Below are 19,709 nucleotides of genomic sequence, written 5' to 3' on the forward strand. Positions count from 1 at the left end.
ATGTACAAAATAAGTGACCCCCGCATGTCATGTACAAATTCAATGACCCCCCTCCTCCTTCCCAGAATTTCAAAGCATAATTTTAAACATTTATAATATGTACAAAATTGATGCAACACACCCCACCCACCCCAGTACGTGTGTACAAAATTGATGACCCCCCTATCTCCCCAGAACAAAATGGGTGACCCCCTCTTAAAATCATCATCATCACCCCACCCCTACCCCCACGACATAAGTTATGAACGGTCCCTAATGGGACAGACAACATTCTGAGAACAAGGAAGAACATAAATGTGATTACATTTTCACATGCATTGCAATTTCATACCAGTCTACTATTACTCTGTAACTCAACTGCCTTCCAGACAAAAAACTGACGAACTGATGTCATATGAATGTGACACGTGTATCAGTACATCGTTTTGAGCAGACTCTTTTTCCACATTCTAGTTGTTTATCAGTGCAGAGCTACAGATACCTTTTTGAGTCATTGAGTTATGTACTCGCTTGTGTTCATCTCAATTGGGTATCCTAATTTTCCTTTGAGTAACCAAATAAATTGTACCCACCTGACTCAAACTCATTTGGGTATTTTGCCAGTTTCCATTAATTGTAAAATATAGTAAAGTTTAAATGTTGGTTTACGTGTTTGTTATTCATATTTGATCTGTAATTTGAAAATTTATTGAGTATTTACAAATATTAAAGCGAACTTGTACACAACAGACATAATAGGAATAGAGTTTTCACATAACTATTTGCGTAATTTACGCAGATACGCAGCTTATCTGTACGTCTGTCAGTGTCTCCAGATCTTCTAGAGTCCTATACTCCTGCCATACAACCACGGACTTCTAGCACGCTATATACCTGTCATGCTAAGATATGGGCTGTTCTTCTATGCTATATACTCCCCATGACAACCAGCGTTCGAAAGTAACGTCGGTCCTTAGGCCCTAACCCAACTGAAAACCACTCGGACCCACAGCTTTTCTTTTCTGCAGGTCCTTTTGGCCGACAGCTTTTTCATCCCAAATAACTAAGAGTGTTATTTCCATATTAAAATATCGGGCCTACACATTCTGATCAGGACCCACAACTCTTTTATGGTTCTGGGTCCTTAGGGCCTGCAGCTTTTCAGGGTTAAGGGCAAACACTGATTGCCAGCACAGACGCTTCTCGCATGCTATATACCTGCCATGTATCTGTCACTCCTTGGTCGGTGGCGTGGGTGGCTAGTTACAATATACAACTATACAGTACCTTTATGATGAGTATGATCTAATACCTGCATCATCACACGTATCTTCCTGTCACTGACAATGTATATTTCAATTAAAATATACCAATGATTATGATCAAGGTTCTTCATAAATTCTTTGTAGACTGTTGACAAACTATAATACTTAAATGAAACCAAAACAATAATTTCAAGACATATTTTGTTGATTAACATCACGTTCAGCAATTTTCCAGCTGTATGAATGTGGTCTGTCAGTACTCTGTGCTGGGCTAGACAATCCAGTGATTGACACCTTGACGATTGATCTACACAGCTAGGATATGATCAAATGTAGCAACCATGTCAAGACCACCCCATTAAGTTTGTTGCCTCTCACAAACGTGTTGCTGAAGACCAGTTCACACCCACATCTTCAGAATCTTTCAACACAACAGATACATCTGAATGGTATTTTGATCTCTTTGTTTGGTGAAGAGCCTGGAGATAGTGTATCATTGTATATGCAATGAAATTCACTGGGACTAACTTTTGTATTGTATTGATTATCATAAATGAATAAAACAATTCTAACGACTAGATATTTACCACTGATTATTCACATATCAATAAAACATCTTTTGATGAAATATATGAAAATATATCTGGAAAACATTATTTTTTTACTTGTTACATTGATGAGGATAAGTTGTTAAAAATACATATTAAAAAAGGAATGTCAAAATATATTTTGGAAAACGTTAAATATAAAATAAGAAATGAATATCACCACAACATTAAAGCTAAACAGAATATTGGAACAATGGTTTAGAAACATGAATGTAAAAGATCAAAGTAACTTGCAGACAACTTCATCAGTTCATCTGATGACAACTCCATCAAAGTGACAGAGAGACTTGAGAAGACAGGTAACATATTGCCACAGTAGTTCTGAGGGCTGTTTCAAGATCATTCTTTCAAAATAACAGAAAGCTTGTCAACTGAGCACATCAGCACAATAACCTACATCACAGATTTGCTTGTGTTTATAAAAAGCTTCTGACCAACTACCATGGCAACCAGAATCATGGAAGTTGTTGACCTTGAATCATTGCCACCTTGACCTTCTTCCTGTCAGCAAGTTGGAGTTTTCTGTTGCAAGGACTTCAAAAGCTGCAAGGAATAAACAACAAATTAACTTTATTTTACTTATTGCAATGTCATGTCTTTTAATCATATATCCCACTGATCTTCATTGTTTATTGACATTTTTCATGAGTCACCGTAACCATGGTAATAACTGGTATAATAATTAGGGATGTAATGATACATAAGTTTCATACGCATCACGATAGGCATGTCACGATTCGATGCTTATCACGATACCTATTTTGGTGGCATTATTGCGTAAATTTAGTTACATTTTGAACATTAATATTTCATATTTTATAATTGTCCATGAAAAGATCAACATTTTTTATTCTCAGAGATTAAAAAGTTATAATTTTCCCATCTTTGTGCACGAAAAATAATCATTTATAACTCTCATACCACAAAAAATGTGCCACAATTGCAAAATGTAAACGATACATAAACATATTTAAACCGATACTTTCAAAACTAAATATCGATACAGTTTTGAATGAATCGCTAATTGTATCGATGTATCGATGTATCATGGCATCCCTAATAATAACAATAACAAGCATTGTCACTAAGGTGACATAATCCCCGCCGCAAATTATCAAATGAAACTTAAAAAGGAATGAAAGTGAAGGTTGTAATTTAAGATGAAGTTAAAGGTCAACAAAAACATAACCAGTCAACCTCTCTTGATATCTTGATCTGTAGTTGTTCAAACTCACAAATAGTTTTCAAGACTCACTTTGATCTTGACATGAATGTCATAGTGTACGAAATATAAAGAAATTGCTTATTGTAAAACATTCAAGGGAAGTCTTGAAAGTCTATGAAGAAAATCCGGTGAACTGTTCTTGAGATATCTCGCTGATAATCTTAACATGCAGTTTAACATGCTGAAATCTTCAAAGTGTCGCCGTGACCTGGAAAATAACGTGAAGGTCACCAAACTCGACTGGACCTTGCGTCTTCCCTAGATGAAGCTTGGTGTCAAATATGAAGAAAGTCCAGTGAATGGTTCTTGAGATATCGCGCTGACAATCTTTACATGCAGGTTAACATGCTGAAATGTTCAAAGTGTCACCATGACCTTGAAAATTAAGTGAAGGTCACCAAAATCGACTGGGCCGTGCGCCTTCCCTAGATAAAGCTTGGTGTTGAATATGAAGAAAATCCAGTGAACGGTTCTTGAGATATCTCGCTGACAAGGGTAAAACGTTAAAGTCCCCTTGTGACCTTGAAATAAAGGTCAAGGTCACCAAACCTGACTGGGATCTTTCTTATACTGTGATAAACCTAGGTACCAAATTTGAAAAGAACCTAGTCAATGGTTCTTAAGATATTCCAATTCGTACGGACGGACGGACGTACGGACGGACAGACGGAGCCTAATACTGTATCCCGCGTTTCGCACTAAACGCATGGCAGGGGATAACAATCTTAGTGCTATGTATCTGTGACAAAATCGTTGTCGAAAGCAATTCCCCATTGAACATCTTAAACTTGTACAATGCATGGCTGTGTTTTATCAGATGAACAATTGACTTGCCTTTGCATGTGTTTCTGACAGATGCCCTGACATTTTATTCAGAAAACGTGGTATCATAACTATTTTACAGAGACTCAAGAACACAGTCTAGAACACAAAGTAATCATCTTAGCAGAGATTTCTTATGATCACGGAAAGGGCCTCGCCACTTATATTTCACATAGAACAGGATTGTCCTTCATCAACATTAGGAACCCTTTGTCAAATACTTTGCTTATCCTGCACACAGGGTCAAATTCAGATTTAGGGCCTATAATATCAGAGAAGGAAGGGAGGGAATGTATTTAAAAGCATTACATACATCAAATCTAGGGATTGGGATGTGCAGCAATTATACATTATTGTTAGTTATTTCATGTCTGAAACATCCTACAAAATGGTTCAGTTCTCCATTTGATTTGTGGAAATGTTGAATGCTCAGGTGACAAAACTAGACACACTACAGTGTAAAGACATTGCTCAATGTTTGATCATTGATTACCATGTACTTCAAATCATTCTGTAGCAGGATTTATAAAGACATATGTCTGCAGAGGTAACTCTGTCAGGGATATTGTCAATGATAAACCATATTTTAAAAGCCTGAACACTGAACTTGGCCTATTTTGCACCAAACATTTTCAAAAGATACTCCTATTCAGATATAACCGCCTCCTTGGTGTAGTGGTTAGAGCATCCGCCCGGAGAGCGGAAGGTCGCGGGTTCGATCCCTGACCGCGTCATACCAAAAGACGTTAAAATATGGTACTTGTTGGTCCCTGCCTGGCGTTCGGCATTAATGGGTACAACAAGGACTGGTCGGCTGGGAGTCAGTATAATGTGTCTGAGTGGGGTATTCATGCTTCACTGCGGCATGGTATCTCAGTGGGCTAGCACTATAAAAAAAAAACAGCTTAAGTCTGGGCTAGTACAAGCAGCCGCACATACACATACACACGCATGCATCGTCATATGAGCGAAATATTCTCAATCACGACGTTAAACCCACTTTCACCTCAATTCACCTATTCAGATATGTTTTAAGCCTAAAAATAAATTCATAAAATAAAGTTTGAAAGAATATAGCCACAGAGATTTTTCCAGCACATGACCTTGACCTCTGACCTTCTCATAGTATGTGCCAAAATGACAAACTAACAGTGCAACAGCAGTGCTTATACATTGTTGACATGTGGAATGTGTTACGTGTATGTGGGAGCTTAAATGCAGCTGAAGGATGGAAGGTGTTGTAGAAACTGGGGTAGACCGGGTTGGGTAGAGGGGGCCTTCCATTCCGCTTACCTTAATTTAGAATTTCACCATCTAGAATAAAGTTAGGCAAAATCACATCCCCTGTTTTGACAATTGGTCTGACATATTTACTATTAGCAACAAACAGTAAGCTCCCTCTATGATTCCAATTATTTTGTGAAAAAAATGTGAATCTGTTAACTCTCAATCATGCTCGCTTAACAAAAACATATCTCTATTAAGTTCATACAACCAGGTTGATTATTCAGTTGAAACAGAGAATTCATGACAGTTGTTAGTGAAGAGGATGAGATCTTGAGTTAGTTCGGGTGCCTGGAAGAAAGAAACCAAGAGAGGTGTTCAAAAGTTCTTTCCCCCTCCACACACACAGAAATCACAAAATTACAGAACCGATGCAAGATGTGTTGTGCGGTCCTGTGCAAAGAGCACGGGTTACAAATCGGTTGACATTAAGCAATAATTTATTTTTTTCATTTTTGTAATCAAAACATATCTTAATGGAAGCTTTTGCCAACACCGATCCCCCATTAAGTGACATAACATCATTATGGATTCCCCAACATCCTTTTTGGACCAGAATAAGGACTATTAAACTATATTAATTTACTGAAGTGATGGTGAATCAGCATTCATTGTGTCATGTACAAGAAACAAGCACGGAATGAGTATGGTTTAATGCCAGTTTACAAAGCATTCCAGTTACATATTGGTGTGCCTGCTTTATGAGGGAAAAAAGCTTACTGAAACCCACGGCTCACTTGCTCACTTCCTCCTTCCTTCCCCTCTCTCTCTCTTCCTCTCTCTCTCATATGAGAGACAAGAATAAAAAACTACCTCTTTCTCTGAGACCTTTGCCAAAGTTTCTGTATACAACGATCAGCTCTGCCATGAGAATGAACCAGGAAATCAGCGCAATAGCTCCTGCAACAATCATCATCATCATCATCATCAAATGCATCACCATTTATGAACCTGTACATCATGATTTCCAGGGATTAATCAACACTGAGTCAGTCACATAAATAATATTTTGCCAGGTAAAATCATAATCCTCAGAATATTGTTACATTTTGTTAATTAAGTCCCTACCTTTACTACTGATACAATTAAATAACCAATGTTGAAGAACATTAGCACACTGCTGATCATGATGATGCTACTCAACACTTATCATTTGAGGCTTCCCAGAGCCTTAACAGAACAATGCTGACAGGCTGGGTCTACTGAGACAACTTGTAGACTGTCACATATCTGTGGGAGTTACCTGCAGCCAGGAGGGAGTACACGATGGTGTTGCTGAAGGCTTCATGGTCCTCCGCCAGCTCTGTATACACCTATGGCGATAACAATCATCATCATCATCATCATCATCATCATCATCATCATCATCATCATCACTATTACCATCATCATCATCATCATCATCATCATCATCATCATCACTATTACCACCACCATCATCATCATCACTATTCACCATCATCATCATCATCATCATCACTATTACCACCACCATCATCATCACTATTACCACCACCATCATCATCATCATCATCATCATCATCACTATTACCACCACCATCATCATCATCACTATTACCACCACCATCATCATCACTATTACCACCACCATCATCATCATCATCATCATCATCATCACTATTACCACCACCATCATCATCATCATCATCATCACTATTACCATCATCATCATCATCATCATCACTATTACCACCACCACCATCATCATCATCATCATCACTATCATCATCATCACCACCACCACATCATCATCATCATCATCATCATCATCATCACTATTACCACCACCATCATCATCATCATCATCATCATCATTATCACTATTACCACCATCATCATCATCAATAACTGCAATAGTGACCTTAGGGCTTCCGCGATTCACATGATATTTTGGATGAATCATATCCTTTCAAAGATTTGATTCATTATTCGTGTTCATTAGAGGAATATTCATATATGTTTTAAGAAAGAGTTTTTTACTTGAAATTATATATACAAAATAGATATAAATACATGCATTGTGATGGCATAACTTGTGTCTCTTTGCCAAATCCCCAAGTTGCCAATCAACCCAAACATAAGGCTTTAAGTGTCAAGTTGTAACATTTGTTGTACCAGAGTGAGTTTAGTTTTACACCGCTTTTAGCAATATTCCAGCAATATCACGGCAGGGGGACACCAGAAATGGGCTCCACACAATGTACCAATGTGGGGAATCAAACCTTGGTCTTCAGCGCGATGAGCGAACACTTTAACCACTAGGCTACCCAACTGTCCCACATTTGTTGTGATAAATTAAGCCATGTCAAATAATTTGTTACTGTTTTACTGAATACAATAATACATCAACTACTGGATTGTCATTGTATTTGTGGATAGATTTTGTATTCATTAGGGCTGAACATTTCACCCAGACCTTGGTTTGATTAGATTTTCAATATTGGACCCTCAGTTCGATAATTTTCGATTCTTCATATAAGTAAAAACATCAAATTTCATTTAACTCTCAGAGTCGGCTTTTTTATCATGAAATCCATCGTCATCTTGGCGATGTCTACTAACAACAATTGTCATTTTCTAATTAGCCCCGAGTCAACCAATCACATTTCGCCTTATTTCAGTGCTCCAAACTGCTCGAGTTTAAGTCAAACTTACGTTCGGGTTGTGTGGAAATAATTTAAATTGGTATTCAAATATCTTATCGAAATAGTGATAATGATTATTGAAAATCAAAACTAAGGTGTCAGATTCGATTTGTCGATGAATCGAACCAAATCGTTGCAACCCTAGTATTCATCACCCCTCGTGATACAAATCAATTCCACTCTTACGATATTTGATGCACCCTACATCACCATTTATTAATGCATATTTGCAATATTTAGTGGCTAATCGTCACATCTTAATTCCTGAATAAAAATTCAAAATGTTCAGTAAATTTTACTAATATGACAAAGATTTTCCATGTCTTCATTATTGATAATATATTGATATTTTTGCAATTTCCTATGAACACAGGAACGTGACAGAGAGTATCAAACGTTCATTAATGCTCATGGGAATTATGTTGTTTCTTTGCATAACTTGACTTGACTGACTTTATACTGGCCACTTTTTCATTTGTTTGTTCTTATTGGCTGGTAAGGAATGAGACATTAAATACATGTTAAAACTTTGTAAATGTCCACTACAAACATTTTTCACATCGGTTGTTAAACTCACACCTCAGTGAAACAAACAATACACAATCTCTAAGTAATCATTGTTCAAAAGAACCTTGTCCCTCCAAAAACACACACACAAAAATACAGTGACTGAAAAATTTACTGAAATAATGGTATCTATGCGTTCTTATTTCTTTCCAATATTGATATTTCCAGTACTTACTTTAATAACTTTGTAGAGATAGTATGCAGGCTTGACAACACCGGCCACAGCAAACACCCACGCCCACACCCTCAGTTCCCCTGCGCAGCTGGTGACAGAGAAGAAACACTGCATCATAATGTAAATCACACAAAAACTGTTACCATGGTTACTGCTACCTAAGATTCATTTCCATCACATTCAGTGCAGTGTGACTGTGTCATATGAGAGTTACAGAACCATAACCTAAATTCGTGGATAACCTTGATTTGTGGTTTGTGGTAATTATCATGCTCTTTCGAAAATTAAGTCTCGTATGACATCACGAAGTGGTACTTTTGATGTACACACAATGCCATGCCTCGCAGACGAAAATGTTCCGAATCTCTGCATTACACGTAAATACACGATTCTAATTGTCCAGCACTGAGATAAATAGCCCAAGATCACTAATGCCACTAATACCACTAATTTTATTTTTACAAAATGTCAAGTAAAAAAGATACCATTAGCACCAACCTTCTCACATCTCGTCGTCTGCTATCCTAGGTGTCAATACTTACTGTAATGGGCTATCATAAACAGTGATAAAAAGGAACCGACTACGTAATCCAAGGTGAACCAGGAGGCACCCGAATGGGTGATGATTGCAAATGGCTTCGGTAGACAAACGTTTCTTTCACGAGTGGAATATAAGGCATATCAATTTGCTGAATCAATGAATAAAATAATCAGTGAGAATACAAAATGAAATCATGCATTTAAGATATGATTTTTGCCATACTTCCCTTATATCCACGAATCAAGGTTACGCGAGTGTAATTCACTGCTGGGATACCTTTAGGTGCATTAATTAATATGACTTTCATCCGCACTTTTAGAAGTGCTGCCATGTTTTCACTCATGTCCACTCACATTATTTCAAAAAAATTTAAAATTTACATTTATTACCATTTGGATTGAAACATGAGTTTCTTAGCCAAGATATTTTTATGGATTAAACTTCTTTTTAATTTTTCTCACTGTATTAAACTTCTTTTTAATTTTTCTCACTGTATTAAACTTCTTTTTAATTTTTCTCACAATTAAACTTCTTTTTAATTTTTCTCACCATAATTTTTCTCATTTTTAATCCATAAAAATATCTTGGATATCAATGTACAACTTATAAATGCCACTGAAAAACATGAGTTTCTTAGTTTGTATGTTTGTTGTTTAACGCTGCACTCAGCAATATTTCAGCTTTATGGCGCGGCTGTGTTCTGTAAATAATCAAATCTGGACCAGACAATCCAGTGATCATCAGCCTGAACATTGATCTACACAATTGGGATACGATGACCTGTCAACAAAATCAGGGAGCCTGAACGCTCAGTCCCGTTATCACCTCTTACAATAAACATAGGTTGCAGAAGACTAATTTTAACTCTGATCTTCAGGTAAGGACATAATGGTTTCAAATTGCGCTGCACTTTAACAACAATCTTAAAAGATTGTGTGTGGAAAGGAACAAGATGTATCTTGATGAACTGCTCACTGCCATGTCAGATGCTTATTTGAGAATTGGGCAAGGGCAGATAACTCTAGCTAGCACAAAACTCTCACCTCCATCTACCAAAGTGGTAGGACATTTTACAAAACATTCAATCTCTTGCTGCCATGACCAGTTACTACAAATATTCACAACTGCTTCAATAACCTACATTATTCACACAGAGCACAGGCTCAGGATGTGGCACTCATAAATTCCACTTGACATGAGGAGAAGCCATACCACTACAGTGACTGATTACTCAACATATAAAGTGGATTGACCTATGATGTCGACTGTCACTGAGCCACATCCTTATCAACACCATTAACAAATACATCCTTCAAAATCTACAACATTGAAGGGCATCACATGTACAGAAGTCACCTTTGACCCTTATTGTCATGTCTGGCTGGGGCTTAGAAATCAACACAGAACATGCCAATGACTTACAGAGTGAGTGTGTATTGTTTTACGCTACTTTTAGCAATATTTCCAGCAATATCATGACAGGGGACACCAGAAATAGGCTTCACACATTGCATCCATGTGGGGAATTGAACCCGGGTCTTCGGCGTGACAAGCGAACTCTTTCACAACTAAGCTACCCAACCCCCCCTAAGACTTACAAAAATATAGATTGTCACTGCTCCCACAAGAGATTGCTGGAATACTGCTAAAAGTGGTGCAAAATTTTACTCAGTCTCTGTTTTGCAAATTAGTTCAAAATTCATATAGCCTATCTCTCCACATTTCCCCATCACCACTGGGTGCAGACACAACTCATTACATTTTTACAACATGTGTAACACTCACCACGAACCAGCCCAGTATTGACCACAAAAGTGTGTATGGTATCCCAACACCCAGATTGATCTTTTCCAGCAGTGTGATGTCCGTTCCCTCCTTCAAGGCCAGGACCACAAAGCTTACCTAGAAATGTAAAAAATATGTATGTATGTAATCCAAGATTGAAAACATTGCCAGTGTGTGGATCAGTCTTGGCACACATATGAGTGAGTGAGTGAGTTTAGTTTTACGCCGCACTCAGCAATATTCCAGCTATATAGCGGCGGTCTGTAAATAATCGAGTTTGGACTAGACAATCCAGTGATCAACAGCATGAGCATCGATCTGCCCAATTGGGAATCAATGACATATGTCAACCAAGTCAGTGAGCCTGACCACCCGATTCCGTTAGTTGCCTCTTACGACAAGCATAGTCGCCTTTTGTGGCAAGCATGGGTTGCTGAAGACCTATTCTACCCCGGATCTTCACGGGTCCACACATATGAGACATCATCTTCTTGTTTCGTGGGACACTGCTTCAGATGTTGTTTATTCAAGTTATTCCATTCGGGAGTGTTTTTTGTTTTGTTACTATGTTGTTAAGTACTGCACTCAGCAATAATCCAGCTGTATGGCAGCAGTCTGTAAAGTCTGGACCAGACAATCCAGTGATCAACAGTATGAGCATGGATTTACGCAATTGAGATACGATGACACGTGTCAACCAAGTCAACAAGTCTGACCACCTGATCCCGTTAGTAGCCTCCTACGACAAGCATGGGTTACTGAAGATAATTCTAATCCAGAGCTGAACTGGTCATTCAGAAGTGTCCTATTGGAGAATAGTGTTCAGCATAAATCAACCACAAAAACCAGTGTAATTTACTGTGTAAAACAACAGTGATAAAATCTCCTTAACATCATTTATAGCTTCATTTAACAACACAACAATGCCAGACAGTTTTGGGTATTTGCCACACACAAATTACACGTTGAAATAAGAGCAGAATCCTTTTGTCCCGACATTTCATGCTAAACCAAAAATACAACTGACCACAATACTGACCACTGTCCAGTGACCCCTAAGGACCTTCAGTTTGGAGATACTTTTACAGTGTTTCCATATGGTTCTTTGAGATTTGATCACGTGAAATCCACACAAGGTGAATGTTATTTTAAACTCAGTATAAGTATAAGCTGATCGTTCATGTTGGTCAAACAATAAATGAATTCTATATGTGATAAATAACATCTTACCGATGCCTGCAAGTCTAATTTCAAGAAGCAGGAAAATATGGAGGCCTGTTTGTAGAGATCTGAAAAACATAAGTATGTTTAACATTAACACAAGAATTAAATGTCATAAAAATCACTCTCAGTCATCAAAGTAATGGGATTATACTAGTGGTGTCTGATTATTTGAAATAATCGAAGGTTGGTCACAGTGACCAAACGACCAAGCAATCGATCACATTTTCTCATAATCGAACACAAATGATATTGTAACTACTATTTTAGAGTTTGAACCACTTGATGACTGAACATATCTTAGAAGTTAACAGGGCCTGAAAATGTGTTTAATTCTTAGAAAACTCTTACTGAAAAGTCATGATTGAATATTTCTTGAAGACTCCAGGAAGTTTATGTTCATGATATATTAGTCATCACTTTAAACTAGCAAGCTGCATCGTTTTACATTGGATGTGAAGTTTGCAAATGCAATTTGTGCAGTTTCTGAATATAACAAAAAACAGAGATCCACGTTATACTTATCTGCAATAACAACCTGGATAGGAAAATCTTAAACATGACGCTAACCAATTTTCTTCGATGATTGCTCGTTGGTAGTGAACCAATCATCAATTTTGAGATTTCAACCAATTCCCAACACTAGATCATGGGGTCATTTAGGTTAGTCCTTGTAGTATTGGAATCTAAGGCATTGAACATTAAACAATAGGCTTTTTATAACAAGGACCCATGGCATTCCAGCTTAACTGAAAAAAGAGTCACTGTCAACTCAGATATTCCAAATACATATTACAGGTTATGATTTGAAGACTTTAAGTGGTTTAAAGAAGTGACGAATTGATCTGATACTAACGTTGCAGATATTCTGAAGCGCCAACTATTCTAAATTCCAGATATCCAAAGTCCTTTGCAACAGCCCAGGCTAGAAAAATGTTTGGTGGTGCTAAGATACACACTAAGATCAGACGGACCTGAAAATAGAACACACCTTTACGACAAATAAATCACAAGTATCTGAGCACACCTGCAGTGAGAATGTTCAAAAAAGCTATCTATTTCCTGAAATAAAAACACATTTCATTTTGAAACAAGTTTTCAGCTGTGTGAGTGAGTGAGTTTAGTTTTAAGCCACACTCAGCAATATTCCAGCTATATGGCGGCGGTCTGTAAATAATCGAGTCTGGACCAGACAATCAAGTGATCAAGAGCACAAGCATCAATCTATGCAATTTGGATACGATGACATGTGTCAACCAAGTCAACGAACCTGACCACCAGAAGTAAAATCATGGCGGACTGGGATTAGAACCCACAATGATAAGTGTCTGAAATATCAAAGGGAGGAAACTCTGTACAGTGAATTGTGGTTCCTTTGGCAACTGTGCTACCCATGCCCCTAAAGACAAAATGAAGTGAAATCTTACATGCTTTAGTTTTTAACTGCACACAAGTATCATGTCAATATCAACAGATGTGGGATTATGAAATCGAAAATCAGGGTGAGATTTCGCTGTTCACAACCTGCACCGGTGCATGTTAAAAATACCTGGTGCAGGTTACCTTGAGTAACAGGTTGCACCCGTTGCAGGTAACAATAAATCCTCCAACATATTACAGCTGTCATTGTGTGTTTAAATTTCGAAGTAAGTGACTCAAAGCAATATGTGACTTGTTATCAGCAGAAATATCTGTGTACTCTTAAATCAGTTTTGTTGCAGTAATCAAACATTATAAATAACGGTAATGCAAAATAAAAACTGAATCATTCACCATTTATCATCATGGGGTCAGGTTCTGTTGAATGTATCTGATACTGAGTACCGGTACTTGTTATGAAAATTGCTAAAGAAGTATGTATTAGGGGTGGGTATTGCAGAGAATTTTCATATTGCTATATATTGCATATCACCATGCTTGATTAAGCTTTAATAAAAACTCTTAATCATGACAAAATAAAAATGTAAATAATACTTGGCACAAACAAAAAAAGGAAAGGAACAATTTATAAAACGGAAATATACGAAGATTCCGAGTGTTACGAAGTTTTCCGAATGCATGTCAAAATACCGGTTTTCAATCAGCGTATCGCAATACGTATTGCTTTCATGTCCGAACCGGTAAATACCGGTAAACGGGTTATATTGCACAGCCCTAGTATGTATGTTACTTTTTAGAACCAGTGACATTACTTTATGGTGCAACTGAAATTTTGATGGTGCAGCCAAACCTATAAGCCAGGTTGCACTTGGTGCAATTATTGAAAAAAACACCAAAATCTCACCATGCAAATTTCATTTCGAATCCCAGCATGGGATTTGGAATTTTTATGGCCGCTATACAATCTAAGCAGTTAGTTATTAACCTGTCAACTATCTGACATAACTATTTATCTTTACCAGTTTGACTGTTGTTTGCCCTTCTTTGTTGAAGGCTCCATACTCCAGTACACAGTACATGGTCACTACCAAGATGGCCACTATCAGCGCGTAGAGCTCGTACACACGTTCATGCAACACACCATGGATGACATAGAAGGCACTGAAACCTGAACATGGAAACAAAGACAGAAAATATGTTGTTCTGATACAGAAAAATGAGATTTTGCTATTTAAAGTAATTAAATAAACTGGAAATTCTTTTATTTTCTGGTTTGCAGGTGTGACATGCAACTAACCTGCTTGCCTGCATTAGTTGTATGAGTGAGTGAGTTTTAGTTTTACACCGCTATTAGCAATATTCCAGGAATATCATGGCGGGGGACACCAGAAATGGGCTTCTCATGGGAATCCATGTGGGGAATCAAACCCGGGTGTTTGGTGTGATGAGTAAACGCCTTAACCACTAGGCTACCCCACCGCCCCAAGTTGTATGAATATGTTGCTATTTGTGCAGCTGGATCTTTTATGCCTTTTTAACCTGCTATTTGAATCCTTTACAGGAAAATACAAGGTGGAAATATAGGAAAAAACTTGCATCTTCTAGTTTCTCACCTACCAGGAGGCTTGTATGAAAGTAAGCTCATTTACATTTATACACAAAAATCTGTTCAGTTTATATAACACTGATGCAAAATTGTTGAAAGTTGAAACATTTTTTCAGGTTAGCAGCATGATTAAAAATTTATAATTGTATATTTTTGTTGATTCTACAAAATTTACTACTACTGTCTGCTGATTTGTAAAGCAAGTAGGACAGGTGCAGTCTGTAATGCTAAACTATAACTATCTATAGGCAGTTTAGCATTGCAAGCATTACGAATGTTACTTTTTACTAAGGCTGTTACGATTCACTCGCATATTCGGTGAATCGAACCATAGCCCTTCATGAATTCAATTCGTTATTTGTGGTCACCAGAACCAAATATTCATGAATATTTACAATTTTTTTAATGGATTGTGTTTTACTTGAACCCTTATGTCCTTTTTCAAAATGAGATATGCAAGAATGCATTATGTACTTGCCTTGTAGTAGCGCAAGTCATGTTAGTTTGCCAAGTGCGGACATGTTACTGTCAACTATAACTATTACATACCAAATTTGAGTGTCATGAGATGACTGGTTATTGCTGTGACAAACTAACACTGTCAACATGGGCTTTCCATATTGGGCATCAATCATTTAACTACAATATTGTATTCATGAATAATTATTCGTATTCGTTACCCAATATTCGTGATACGTATCATATTCGCAACATAGTGTATTCATTACAGCCCTACTTTTTACCACTTTCATGTTTTGAGGACAGCAGAATCTGAAAGATATTTCTTTTAATGCATCTCCCCATGATGCACATTAGATAAAATAATCTCAGTGTAAACAAACTTTCAAAGATTGCAGCACATAAAAGCTTTGGTTACCAAAGTTACAAAGACAGATCATTTTTTTCCAGAGAAGAATGTTTTGGAAGTAGCATTCTCATCTTGTTTGCATTGATATATGATGCCACAGGAGATAAACTGAATCTTCAATTCCTTTGAAACTGTAGTTGTTTTCTTCAACATTTGCTGATTATTATGTGCATATTTATGAAGAGTGAGTGAGTGAGTTTAGTTTTACGACGCACTCAGCAATATTCCAGCTATATGGCGGCGGTCTGTAAATAATTGAGTCTGGACCAGACAATCCAGTGATCAACAGCGTTAGCATCAATCTGCGCAATTGGGAACTGATGACATGTGTTAACCAAGTCAGCGAGCCTGACCATCCGATCCCGTTAGTCACCTCTTACAACAAGCATGGGTTACTGAAGATCATTATTCTAACCCAGACCTTCACGGGTATATATTTATGAAGAATCAAATCAACACCCTTAAACATGGTCAAAGTATCAAAGTATTCTATTATTAGCCCAGTCAATGGTTGCATTCAATTTCTTTCCCAGCTCCATGCAAACCAAGTCTGAGGTGTTTTTCTCAATTTGAATCCTGCGATTGACCAGTCAAATCTGAGTATTTTCATACATTCAAGTTAGAGTAAGTGAGTGAGTTTAATTTGACACTGCTTTTAGTAATATTCCAGCAATATCATGGCGGTGGACATCAGAAATGTGCTTCACACATTGTATCCATGTGGGGAATCGAACCCGGGTCTTTGGTATTACGAGCGAACGTTTTAACCACTAGACAACAGCCCCACACATTAGAATGATAATTACCAGCATTGATAAGAAGGAGTATCGTGAAGGTGAAATCCGATGACTCGGGGTCAGATTCGACCACCACTACCAGCCTATAGATTGTCAGCCCTACTGCTGCCAAGATGTTGATAGTCGATACAACCAGAAATGCCCATTCTTTTGGATACAGGCCTGCAAATGTCTTTGTCTAAAACAAACAAATAAAATAATTATAGAGTTGTACTGTTACATTATCATAAAGATCGATATGAATATATCAAATACATTATTAGATGTACAATTTGGGGAAAGGGGAATACACATCTTTCTTTTTTCACACAAGAGGACTTTTAATTTTTTGTTTACTTTGTCAAAAATACCTGAAAGATTTAGAGGATTAAATAAAATATCCAAATGTGTAATGCAGTAATGCAATAATGCAATGTACGTGTTTACATATGCGTGGCATTGATTTCTCATAGGGTAGGGATGCATGATCTCTGACCATATACATTGTACAAAATGCCCTTGTGGACCATGCATAATTTATGGCTAAAGGTGGTGTTGATGAATTTATGGAGAAGCATACAAATGTATGTAGTGTGAATGCACCCCCCCCCCCCCCTCCATCCCTCCATCTTAAAAGTTATGTACAAAGTATGTGGCACCCCTCCATATCATGCACAAGATAAATTACCCTTCTATATTACATGTCAACATACACACACGCACGCACGCACGCACGCACACACACTCCAACAAACTGGGTGACCCCTCCTCCCCTCCCTTAAATCATCACCTCCCGAGCCATAAATTATGAACGGTCCCTTACTGCATATTTTAAATGTTGTTGTTTTTTTCAATCGTCATAAATGAAAATAGTTCATGAAAGACTGTATGATATAATTCACGTGCAGAGTTTACATCCAGTGATGGATGAGAGAAGGGTCACACCCATATTTTGCAACATTACTGGTGATGTCTCGATGTTGTTTACCTTCCCGAACGCTGTGAGTGTCGTATATTTGGGGATATCCGTGATGCCATACTGTGTGTAATCGGTGGAGCCTTCTCTTGGAGACGATGTCGGGGGTTGATCATCGGCCATGTTGTCAGGTGACACCTGTGTTATTTCATAATGTGTAGCTCGAGAACACCGGTAGACCGAAACTACATTTTGTGTGGGAGGCTTCCCCAGCAGTCACATGAGATCTATAAATAGGCATCCAATGATAAAAGTCGTAATATATAGTCCTGGCCAATCGACATGTGAATAACAATATAGATATGACGGGGTATCACGAGGTGGATTTTGTCTGAAAAAACAACAACAGATAACTCTCATGTGTATTAATTGTCGCTGTCCCAGGTACGGCAACGTTACAAAACAAATATGGGGGAACGGAAGGAACTATTTCCTTTTGATTTATCGTTGGGCAATTTTGAATGAAAATTGTAGGGTGACCTTTTATAATGCCATTGTCGTGTCGGCGACGACTCTCGACAACAGACTCACGTAGATTATTGGGCTCCTTTTCGAATTTTGTAAAGTGACAGAATTATAAAATGATATAAAGGTTTGATTTTCGATTTGAGTCCAGTTGTGCCGGTACATATGGTAACATTTTCTGAGCAAAATAGATTTGTGGGTAATTTCCTATTTGGGTGAACTAAACATTACATCATTAATTATTCCTTTACTAAAACTGATCTGTGAATGAAGATATACCGTATTTCCACTAATAAGCGCCGTTAGTAAAGCAGCTAAATAACAATTACGGTAATTACACCCAGTAAGCGCAAAAAGCGCCGGGCCTCTAATAATCCGTCTTGAAGGCCGTTGAAAAATAAGCGACAGGGCGCTTATTGGAGGAAATAAGGGATGCTCTAATTTCTAGTACCGCGTTAACAACTGTTACTGTCCACTTACCATCACTAACTCCTGCAACACTTTGTAAAAAGCAATCTTTGCCTGGGTAATTTTGTTTTAAAATAAACTGGTTAGATAAGAACGACTTTGCAGGCATTTGAGCCTACCTGTGTTGTAATATTTCTAAATATTACTTCGAAAGAAGCTAATTTGTTGATTTTCAAAGATGAGATTCTAAGATGCTTCTTAGCAATTGTGTGTATATAGTAATTTTAAATATGTTTTGAATCAAATTATTTAAACAAAAATAAAACACGAGTATGGGTATTCTTTCAGTGTTAACTAAGACCCGTGACATTTCACTTTAAGATAGAAATATGAGATATTTCCAAATGAGAATCGAATCATACAGTATTAAAAGCCAATTCAATATTGACCAACTACTCATTTAATAATAATTAATGACCCCACTTTTTCTCCCTTTCTTCCCGATTGAAAGACTATCTATCTTCCCTTACTAATTCCGACAGCAAATCAGATATCTCTGATCACATCAAATCAAACCCCAATCACAAAAAACTAGTCTGACATCATAATTCTTGCGAACAATCAAACGGACTTCACCAAACGCAAACTCACCGAGTGTGTTTATTACCACCGACTCAAACTCTGAACCTATCGACAGCTTCCTCCTAGTGTCAGCTAGAGCTGGGATGAAGGCTGTAGGTGGAAGATGGTTGGTTGTTGTTTAATTAGTTGAGTTGAGTTGGGTTTTACGTCACATCGGCATTAATGTTTCTTGAAAAAAATATATATTCTTTACATTATTATTTACAATCAGAATATGTCATAGTATCATATTCAAAACCAAGCAATCCGTCATTCACATTACATAGGTACAATTTCTGATGCAGATCAATTTCCCTTATGTAGTTCAAAATGTTTTTAATTGACGCCGCATTCAGCAATATTCCAGGTATATAGCCTCGATCTGTAAGTAATCGAGTCTGGACCAGACAATTCAGTGATTAACAGCATAAGCATCGATCGAGGCAGTTGGGATAAGACATGTGTCAACCA

At 37.5% G+C, this 19,709-nt stretch overlaps 1 protein-coding gene across 1 annotated transcript; it reads right to left on the reverse strand.

Annotated features, from left to right (window-relative positions):
- Positions 1 to 781: 781 nt before the first annotated feature.
- LOC124283453 lies at positions 782 to 17,951 on the reverse strand. The gene is made up of 10 exons (XM_046719517.1): positions 17,757 to 17,951; positions 16,799 to 16,967; positions 14,538 to 14,686; positions 12,995 to 13,112; positions 12,148 to 12,206; positions 10,914 to 11,034; positions 8,592 to 8,671; positions 6,427 to 6,496; positions 5,997 to 6,083; positions 782 to 2,395 (listed from the first exon to the last, which is right to left on the reverse strand). Exons 1-10 carry the CDS (start codon positions 17,865 to 17,867, stop codon positions 2,331 to 2,333), a joined length of 1,029 nt encoding a protein of 342 aa, XP_046575473.1. The 5' UTR covers positions 17,868 to 17,951; the 3' UTR covers positions 782 to 2,330.
- Positions 17,952 to 19,709: the final 1,758 nt, after the last annotated feature.

Source organism: Haliotis rubra, unplaced genomic scaffold, assembly GCF_003918875.1.
Source record: "Haliotis rubra isolate DU_JTF1 unplaced genomic scaffold, ASM391887v1 Scf316, whole genome shotgun sequence".
Classification (NCBI taxonomy): Eukaryota; Metazoa; Mollusca; class Gastropoda; order Lepetellida; family Haliotidae; genus Haliotis; species Haliotis rubra.

Coding starts and splice junctions, on each gene's coding strand:
- LOC124283453 (XM_046719517.1), bottom strand. CDS start 17,867: ATGGCCGATGATCAACCCCCGACATCGTCTCCAAGAGAAGGCTCCACC. Junction 8,672..10,913: donor ACTGGGCTGGTTCGTGGTGA/GTGTTACACATG, acceptor CCAGCTGCGCAG/GGGAACTGAGGGTGTGGGCG. Junction 6,084..6,426: donor GTACTCCCTCCTGGCTGCAG/GTAACTCCCACA, acceptor TGATTGTTGCAG/GAGCTATTGCGCTGATTTCC.